At 39.8% G+C, this 10,256-nt stretch overlaps 1 protein-coding gene and 1 pseudogene across 1 annotated transcript; both read right to left on the bottom strand.

Moving 5' to 3' along the window:
* Positions 1 to 1,443: 1,443 nt before the first annotated feature.
* On the bottom strand, positions 1,444 to 3,926 carry LOC148103866 (neoverrucotoxin subunit beta-like). Its single transcript, XM_087838228.1, has 4 exons — positions 3,826 to 3,926; positions 3,519 to 3,692; positions 3,228 to 3,274; positions 1,444 to 1,973 (listed from the first exon to the last, which is right to left on the bottom strand). Exons 1-4 carry the CDS (start codon positions 3,909 to 3,911, stop codon positions 1,444 to 1,446), a joined length of 837 nt encoding a protein of 278 aa, XP_087694354.1. The 5' UTR covers positions 3,912 to 3,926.
* A 181-nt stretch (positions 3,927 to 4,107) lies between these two features.
* LOC148103865 (protein NLRC3-like) lies at positions 4,108 to 9,051 on the bottom strand (annotated as a pseudogene).
* Positions 9,052 to 10,256: the final 1,205 nt, after the last annotated feature.

The following is a 10,256-nucleotide window of genomic DNA, read 5'->3' as shown; positions in this document are numbered from 1 at the left end:
TCAGGTCCATGACACAGGATTGAGGTTTTATTACTGATAAAGAGTTCACAGAGGATGTTGAGAGTTTTCAGGTATCTGTCAGGATTCTGGACTTTTCCACTAACAAAAAAATCACGATGAATGCAATCCTTCCCTGGTGCTTATTGTCTATTGAAGAATATTTTGAAAAGGGTTATATGCAATAACATGCAAAAATAAATTAGGTAAGAAAAAAAAAACTACTTCCCTCTATGTTCCAGCCTCTGTTACTTACATTTATATAATAGAGAGAAATAAGGGAACACTCTCGTACATTTTGGGCATGTGGTTTTTGAGCAGGAACCTCAGAAAAACTCTTGCAGCTTGATTCTCTGCACATATTTCTCTTTCCATGAGTCCTTCTAAGCATATTAAGTATGCTGTTCTATTGCCATGGCCATTGACTGAAGCTTATTTTCTTTATTATCATCATCATCATCATCGAGCATCTAGAAGTTTAGATGCTTATTAGTGTATGACAAATTTCAATACAGGTGCTTTACAACATTTGCAAAAACCACTGTGCATTGAGGAAAGTTTTCATTCTTCATTCATATCTTTCTATTATACATGAAAGCAGATTATACAGGCACAGGTAAAGATCTCAGCTGACCAGGAGGTTCAGACATGGAGGCCTCGCTAACCACTGCAATTTGGAATAAAATATTTATGGATTTAAAAATAATTTAAGAAGCAGAAGTTGTTGGTAGAATATTCAAATTCTTCAGCAAATTAAAGGAAGGAAGGAAGACTTCCAGCTTTGAGTCTTGGATGTGTTTGCTCCAAAAATCTGACTGTAGACTTCTGCAAACTCAATCTAATGTTTTGATAGCAGCTTCAAACCAGAGCTGATAAGAGAATATGTGTTGATATTCCCTTATTGCTGCTTTCATTTGAGTTCTCTGTCAAATCATCACACAGCAACGTGATGAACTTGTATCAGTGTTTGTTAATGCTCTTCTCATCTCATTCTTCACAGGTCCAGTACAGTCTGATCCAAAGTGATCCCGAAGCTTAACTTTTGGTACTGTTTTGAATCCAGTCTGAACTTTGAACTACTCCTGCTCTCTCTGATGCTTTTCAGTAATTTTTGGCCAGATGGTGGTGCTACAGGATTCCTATCCAAAAGCCTCTGAACTATGCACTTGAATTGCAAACATATTACAACCACCGGTTCACTTAATCAAATGTTTTGCCTGTTTTTAAAATTTTTTCCTCAGGTTTCTATTTCCACTACTACTGCATGATCTAGAAGTTAAGAAGATGTCACTAGGACTTTTGGCGGACTGTTGGTGTAATTTGAATCACATTTGAAACATTCACCACATTCAAATGTATAATGTTGTGCATTTTATAATATATGGATGACACTTTTGTTACTGTAGCTCAGTAACTTTGCTATATTGCTACTTTATGAGCTCATGTTCAGTTTTCTGAGTCAGCACAGATGTAGATATGAGAGTCACGTAACCCAACTCTAAACCCAGGGTATACAGGTTCAGTGAATGTGGTGTTGAAGGTGTGGAGGTGGACCAGTGTGCCAGAGATTATGTTATAGAAAGACACGGTGCCCATAGGACAGTCCACATACACTGCTACTTTGTGACAGGCAGAGATGGCTCTTGATTTGTAATTGTGAGTTGCAAAGTATTCACGCTCATCACAGTACAAAGACCAGGACTGATCAGTTTTGCCAAACCTGCTGTCATCCCTGTTTCCTTTCCGTTTTATTCCTTTGTAAGCCACTGCAATACGAACCTCTCCACTCCACTCAACCTCCCAGTAACAGCGACCCTTCAGAGTGTTGGTACACAGCAGCTGAGGCCAATGATCAAATCTTTCATAATTATCAACATACTGCTGGTCCTCTTCTACATGCACCACCTTCCTGTTGTTGTCAGACAGTTTGAGTTTTCTGTGTATTGTGTTTAGATCCAGATTTAGTTCACAGAAATCTAATGGAAAGAATATGGGGAGAAGATATTCAATCAGTTTGTAGAACTCTGATCATTCAGACTACAAGAGTTACTGTGCTATACAGTCTGAAGATATTCTGGAATTAAAGGAATCATAAATACAGATTACCAGGAAAATTAAGACATACAGTACCTAACTACAGCATGCAGTGATTATTCAACTCCAAGCCTAAAATTGTCTGCATTCACAGCTCAGGGTCCACTACAAAAATGACTTACCACTTCACAGGATGGTTCGTCATGAGATTGTGTTGTTTGTCTTATAGTTGATGATGAATATCACCTTTACCAATTATTATAGTCAAGTTCTCATCCAACAATCCACTTTTTCAATTCACATCTGAACTTTGTATTTTAAATCCCACCGCTTTAATTCCCCGTGGGCTGTTTTGAAAAACTCTACTACTTAAGAACTCCCACTCTATTAGTTAGGTAAAATCTGATTGCATCAGAATGTCAACACAATGTTGAGTATGAAATGTCCCAGCTAGATGCATCTCAATTATTGAGGCTGGAGCACAGAGCTGTGCCTGTAAAATGACAAGTCCCTAATGGAGTGGTTGGTTTTCCTTAGCAGTCCACATTACACTCCACCAGGGCTTTCCTTTTCAAGAAATCTATGATAATAGAGTCGACAAAATACAAAACGGTTTGTGGATTATGTCTCATTTAGTGCATGATATGGTCATGTGGTTATTTCCAATTTGTAGAGGACCAGTTTGCAGTCAAGTGTGAAGATGACTGAAGTGAGGATATGTGAACCTTCAAGTCTGATGCCGTGGCTCTAAGCTGCAAATTATTTACACACTTTCAGTGCCAAATGAAGAGTTCAAGTATCTCTGGATCTTGCTAGGGAAGATCTGAGGAGACAGTTAGTCAGTTATTTGTGTATCCTCTCCAGTGATGCAGACACTCTACTGACCCTGGTTTTCACGTCACTTCATGAAGATCAAACTCCAGCTGGTAAAGTGACTTATTATGGTTGTACAAGAAGGTACAACCATACCTTATGATTTTACCTTAAGGTATGCCGGTGGCTTTTTACCTATGCAAATCTTTCTTGGAACTGATTGTTTATATACCTTTGCTGTGGCTGTATTTTTTAAAACTGATCATTTCAAATATACATATATAAAGATGATAAATAAAGTATACTAATTATACTACACAATATAACGGGGTTTAAATGCAAGCTGTCAGTGATTTAATGCCTGGATTTAAAAACACACTTACATTTCCTTAAACCTGGTTTCAGCCATTGTACTCCACAAGGCTCCATCCTGAAATTAAAAAAGGGACGGTGTCAGAGTAGCCCATTCTTGTTCAGCAATCAAAAGCAAATGTTTTGTGTTTCCTTCCCTCACATGAACAATTATCATACTTTTGTTTTATTCTGTACCTGTTTTGTTTAAACATATAAAACACAATTTATTCCATTTACATTGTCTTGCCTACTAATAATACTATGGTGTAGGCTTACATCATAGAGGTAATGTTTGTAGCCCTACCTCAACTTCTCCTTACCTGAGGCTTTCCAGTTTCCACTGTGGATCCTGCAGTCGAGTCAACAGCAGCTTTATTCCTGAGTCACCTAGATGATTATAGCTCAGGTCCAGCTGTGTCAGATGGGAGGGGTTAGAGCTCAGAGCTGAATTGAGGAAAGCACAGCCTTTCTCTGTGATCAGACAGCCTGAAAGCCTGCAAATATAACACAATACATAGCACACAGTCTGAGTGAACTACATTTAATTTGTTTGTTTGTCATTTAAAACAAAGATTATTTTAATTAGTGGAATGTCAAAATCTTAAACAAAGAGTAAGATGATCTAACCTGAGGGTTTGAAGTGTGCAGTGTGGACTTTCAAGGCCAACACACAATAACTCCACTCCAGAGTCTTGAATGTTGTTGTTACTCATGTCCAGCTCTCTAAGTTTACAAGACTGGGATCTAAGAACTGATGATAGAGCTTCACAACTTTTCTTTGTGAGGTTACATCCGCTAAGCCTGAAAATATATCAGTGAAAAAGTTAGAAAAAATATGTGATGTTACCAATTTCCTAGAGGAGCACAGATGTGAAACATGCCCCAACCTGTTTCATGCTGGTTACACACTTACAGAACTTTCTTCGAGGCTTTGACCACTGGTAGCAGCCTCAAAAATGCCTCCTCTGAAGCTGAGTATTCCTTCAGATCAAAGACATCCAGCTCGTCTTCTGATGACAGTAGGACAAAGACCAGAGCTGACCACTGGGCAGGAGAAAGATCAAGTATGGGCAGGCTTCCTGAACTCAGATGACGTTGGATCTCCTTCACTAGAGAGTCATCCTTCAGTTCATTCAGACAGTGGAACAGATTGATGCTTTTTTCAGGAGAGAGATTCTCATTCAGTTTATTTTTTATGTACTGGACTGTTTCATGATTGGTCTGTGAGCTGTTTCTTTTCAGTGTCAGGAGACCTTGTAGGAGAGTCTGATTGGTCTGCAGTGAAAGACCAAGGAGGAAGCGAAGAAACAAGTCCAAGAGTCCATTTGGACTCTTTAAAGCCTTGTCCACAGCACTCTGGTAGAACTGTCTTACTGAAGATTCTCCAGTCTGCACTGAGGCTGTTTCTTCTTCTTCCAGCAGGTTGATACCAGAGTTGGTGAATGTCAGATGGACATGAAAAGTCGCCAGAAACTCCTGAACACTCAGATGGACAAAACAGAACACCTTCTCTTGGTACAGTCCTCTCTCTTCTTTAAAGACCTGTGTGAACACTCCTGAATACACTGAGGCCTCTCTGACATTAATGCCACACTCTGTCAGGTCTGATTCATAGAAGATCAGGTTGCCCTTCTGTAGCTGCTGAAAAGCCAGTTTCCCCAGTGCTTCAATCATCTTCTTGCTCTCTGAACTCCAGAGAGGATCTGTCTCAGCTCCTCCATCATACTTGATGTTCTTCACTTTGGTCTGAACCACCAGGAAGTGAATGTACATCTCAGTCAGCGTCTTGGGCAGCTTTCCTCCAGCCTGTTTGGCTTTTAACACGCTCTCTAAAACTGTAGCAGTGATCCAGCAGAAGATTGGGATGTGACACATGATGTGGAGGCTTCGTGATGTCTTGATATGAGAGATTATGGTGTTGGCCTCTTCCTTGTCTCTGAGTCTCTTCCTGAAGTACTCTTCCTTCTGTGGGTCAGTGAACCCTCTGACCTCTGTAACCATGTCTATATATTCAGCAGGGATCTGATTGGCTGCTGCAGGTCGTGTGGTTATCCAGATGTGAGCAGAAGGAAGCAACTTTCCTCTGATGAGGTTTGTCAGCAGCACATCCACTGATGTGGACTCTGTAACATCATTGAGGATCTCAGTGATGTGGAAGTTCAGAGGAAGTCGACACTCATCTAGACCATCAAAGATGAACACAACTTTGAACTTTTTGAAGTTGCAGATTCCTGCTTCTTTGATTTCAGTGAAGAAGTGATGAATAAGTCCCACTAAGCTGAACTTTTTATCCCTCAGTAAATTCAGATCTCTGAATGGAAATGGAAAAATGAACTGGATGTCCTGGTTGGTCTTGTCTTCAGCCCAGTCCAAAGTGAACTATTGTGTCAGGAATGTTTTCCCGATGCCAGCCACTCCTTTGGTCAGAACTGTTCTGATTGCTTTGTCTCTTCCAGTTGAAGCTTTAAAGATGTCTTCACACCTGATTGTTGTTTCTGGTCTGTTTGGTTTCCAGGAAAACATTTCAATCTGTCTGACCTCATGTTCAGTGTTGAGCTCTCCGGTCCCTTCCTCTGTGATGCAGAGCTCTGTGTAGATCGCATTTAGAGTGATTCGGGTTCCTGGTTTAGCAATCCCCTCAAAGACACACTGGAACTTCTTCTTCAGGTTACATTTAAATGTATTCTCACAAAGTGGATCAGGACTTTCTACAGGAAAGCACCAGAAACATGAGTGTTATGATTATAGAAAATGTGACAATTTCATTCCTGTGAAGAATGAATTTATGAAGAGAAATCCTCTCACTGCTCTGCAGACAGTCAGCCAGCTCCTCCTGTTTCATTATTCTCAGGAAGTTAACTGCAAGTTTCAGAAATGCCTCTCTGCTGCTCCTTCTCTGCTTCTCTTCCTCACTGTCCAACACCTCCTCTTCATCCCTCTGACACTCTGAATAATCTGGATTCAGATCATTCTGCAGCTTCTTTAGTTCGTTCTTCACAAAAGTGATAATGGTTTCCTCCAGCATCTGGAAAATAATAACACAATCTAAACTCATGAGCACTTTAAAGCTTTGATTTTAAAAGTTCTTTATAAATAAAGAATATAGTGAAACATGAAATAACTGCTTTTGCCAGCAGATATTTAAATATTTTTGATACTCTAAAAAGTGCAACATGAAAATTACTACAAACAGAGTTTGGTGTACATGTACAAACTAGAGATGGACCGATCCGATATTACGTATCGGTATCGGTCCGATACTGACCCAAATTACTGGATCGGATATCGGCGAGAAATAAAAAATGTAATCCGATCCATTAAATATCAAAAAAGCACCTCACAAAGCTTGCTACACGGCGTAACTCGGCTCATAACCGTAGCACTCGCAGCAGTATACGTCACGTGATAGAGCCGCTGTGTGTATTTGTAGCCTTGCTAGCAAACCAGCATTTCATCTCCGAGGAAGTTTTCCCAGAGAGAAGTAAAGCAAGTGTGTAAGTTCATCTCTGAATGTTTGTAAAGCATTCCCACCTTAAGCTTAACAACAGATATATGGAGTGACTGCCTCTCTCTCTCTCTCTCCTGCTGCTACTTCAATCGTGAAACTGCTTAATGATCAGCTGATCGGCTTTTCTGTCGAGAGTCCGTCTCTCTTCTTAGTTTTTGGCCCACTTTGCACCAGAAAGAGGAAACCAGCGGCTGAACAACAGCAGCACGTTTAAGCTTGATAAGCTGTTGTTAGAATTTATTTAATATTACTTTCTAGACCAGGATCGTTTTCTACGTAGCTGACGGCTGGTAACTGTGCAGGGGCGGATCTAGCAAAGTTTAGCCAGGGGGGCCGATAGGGCATGAACAGGGAAAAGGGGGGCACAAAGACATACTTTTCTTTCTTGTTCTCATTTAAAATATCTAGCTTTTAATAAATAATTATCTGACTCTTACACCAAAGTTTTAATCTGATGTAAAATATATAGAAGTCCATTACTGTATATAGTAACTGTTAAGTCTAATATACCCTAGTAAGCTATACTACTTTTTCCTTTGGGAAGGAACCATCTGTGCAGTCTGCAATTCTGTTGAAGAAAGATGTTGAATCTATTTAATTATTCTTGAAAAATAATTTCTTTCTGTGCATTTTTCCCCCTGCATCAAATTAAATTTGATTACATCGATTAAGCATCATGAGCTGGAGGGTGGGGGGTTGTTCCCTTTTTTTTTTTTTTGCTGGGAGTTTGCAACCCTATTAGTTAGGTTGCTTGATATTTCTGCTAAGTACTCTTTAAAATACCAGAATAGGGAGGATGGTGCAAGTTTAAGTTTATTAGATTGATCAGTGTTGCTGAACTATGAAATATTTTGTTGTATTTTTTACATACAGGTATAACAGAATAGCTTTAGTGTTGTTATTTATTTAAACTTGAGTATAAACTTATACAAAATGCAGCAAGATATTAAAAAAAACGTTTTATTGATTAAAAAACACACTATATCGGATTCATATCGGTATCGGCAGATATCCAAATTTATGATATCGGTATCGGTATCGGACATAAAAAAGTGGTATCGTGCCATCTCTAGTACAAACCTTAAATACTGAGTCCAGATCAGTTTGATGCTGAAGAATTAAAACATCTGAACTCTCCTGATCAGCTCTGTGGAGACATCATGAAGAAACTGTAACCATTTTGTACATAAATACAAGATGTTTTTTTTCTTCGAATATTTTATTACTAAATTGATTTAGCTTAATTCCTTTAAATTGATCACATTGATTACTAAATTAAGAGCCTTTGTGTACAAGACCACAGCAGTATTATTAAATATAAAGAAAGATGAAAGAAAAGTTGGCAGAGCCTATAATTTATTCTTAAGGAGCAAATATAAAAAACTGTTGCCAAAATAATTTATTTTGTACTTTCATGCTGTCAGTCAACAGTAAGTAATAACAAAGCAGTTGCTGCAGAAAGTAAAACTTAATGGTTCAATGAATTAACAAAATGTCCAATATTTGTCCAACTTTGTCCAAGAGTCAAATATCTGGACTCAACATCCAGCTACATATTAAGTAGCTCATTAAGCAAATGGTGTGTAGCAGTTAAAGCAGCCAATGTGCCCAAAATACCTGCTTTTCTTAATGGGTTTTTTTTATATATACTTTCAGGTCACTTCACTTTCCTAAGCAAACCTGACACCCACAGCATTGGACTCTTATTTATCAGGGCAAAGGGAACTACTCGTCAAACTGACTAGCTGCGGTCTGCATTCCTGTTGATTACTGCATAAATTATAATCAGTGTGACACCCAGTGCAGGAAAGGGATGGGCTGTTATGATAGATCTACCTCATGGAGCTCTTAAACTTCCGGTCTATAAGGAACATTTGAAATGTCTTACTCCTCAGCAGCAGCAGATTTTACTCCCTTAAAGTTGATGCTGGAATCCTTTGACCGATCACTCTGCAAAGACACACATCTGGGTCCAGGTCCAGCTTCAGGAGCATCTGGTGTCTCTCTGAACCCGGTGAACAAAGAAAAAGATCATGAAAGAGAAAAACTGAATTATTAGCGATCAGATACAAAAACTGCTGCATAGACTAGGGAATAAAGAATAACATCACAGTAAGTCTATAAAAGTTGAAGCTCTTCTCTCATTAGGCTGTTTATTCAGCTTTTGTTCTTTTTATTCCCACATTAATTGAAATACTACTACTACTAATAATAATAATGATATATGGTCAATGTATGCGGTAAGCCATATCTTCTCACTGATTATCATTATCATGGAAGGACCCTTTGATATTCAGCAACTCTTACTTGTCATCAGGAGACACTTCCATGTTTTTAAAGTCAGTGTGGTCTCCCTGTGGACTGGATCTCTCCCTCATAGTAATAGAGCTGAGTCCAGGCTCAGGTTTGGGAGATTCGTGTCTGGGGAGTGAGGAAAAACATCAGCTAGGGCAATATGTGTATACAGTGGGGCAAAAAAGTATTTAGTCAGCCACCGATTGTGCAAGTTCCCCCACTTAAAATGATGACAGAGGTCAGTAATTTGCACCAGAGGTACACTTCAACTGTGAGAGACAGAATGTGAAAACAAAAATCCATGAATTCACATGGTAGGATTTGTAAAGAATTTATTTGTAAATCAGGGTGGAAAATAAGTATTTGGTCAATAACAAAAATACAACTCAATACTTTGTAACATAACCTTTGTTGGCAATAACAGAGGTCAAACGTTTACTATAGGTCTTTACCAGGTTTGCACACACAGTAGCTGGTATTTTGGCCCATTCCTCCATGCAGATCTTCTCAAGAGCAGTGATGTTTTGGGGCTGTCGCCGAGCAACACGGACTTTCAACTCCCGCCACAGATTTTCTATGGGGTTGAGGTCTGGAGACTGGCTAGGCCACTCCAGGACTTTCAAATGCTTCTTACGGAGCCACTCCTTTGTTGCCCGGACGGTGTGTTTTGGATCATTGTCATGTTGGAAGACCCAGCCTCGTTTCATCTTCAAAGTTCTCACTGATGGAAGGAGGTTTTGGCTCAAAATCTCACGATACTTGGCCCCATTCATTCTGTCCTTAACACGGATCAGTCGTCCTGTCCCCTTGGCAGAAAAACAGCCCCATAGCATGATGTTTCCACCCCCATGCTTCACAGTAGGTATGGTGTTCTTGGGATGCAACTCAGTATTCTTCTTCCTCCAAACATGACGAGTTGAGTTTATACCAAAAAGTTCTACTTTGGTTTCATCTGACCACATGACATTCTCCCAATCCTCTGCTGTATCATCCATGTGCTCTCTGGCAAACTTCAGACGGGCCTGGACATGCACTGGCTTCAGCAGCGGAACACGTCTGGCACTGCGGGATTTGATTCCCTGCCGTTGTAGTGTGTTACTGATGGTGACCTTTGTTACTTTGGTCCCAGCTCTCTGCAGGTCATTCACCAGGTCCCCCCGTGTGGTTCTGGGATCTTTGCTCACCGTTCTCATGATCATTTTGACCCCACGGGATGAGATCTTGAGTGGAGCCCCAGATTGAGGGAGATTATCAG

The sequence above is a fragment of the Neolamprologus brichardi genome, chromosome 3 (genome assembly GCF_056152115.1).
Source record: "Neolamprologus brichardi isolate AB-2024 chromosome 3, ASM5615211v1, whole genome shotgun sequence".
In the NCBI taxonomy this organism is placed as follows: domain Eukaryota; kingdom Metazoa; phylum Chordata; class Actinopteri; order Cichliformes; family Cichlidae; genus Neolamprologus; species Neolamprologus brichardi.
The sequence above is the reverse complement of the archived record's forward strand: the minus strand, read 5'-3'. Positions and strand labels throughout refer to the sequence as shown.

Coding starts and splice junctions, on each gene's coding strand:
- LOC148103866 (XM_087838228.1), bottom strand. CDS start 3,911: ATGAGTAACAACAACATTCAAGACTCTGGAGTGGAGTTATTGTGTGTT. Junction 3,693..3,825: donor TGCACACTTCAAACCCTCAG/GTTAGATCATCT, acceptor TTATATTTGCAG/GCTTTCAGGCTGTCTGATCA. Junction 1,974..3,227: donor GAAACCAGGTTTAAGGAAAT/GTAAGTGTGTTT, acceptor TCTTTCCATTAG/ATTTCTGTGAACTAAATCTG.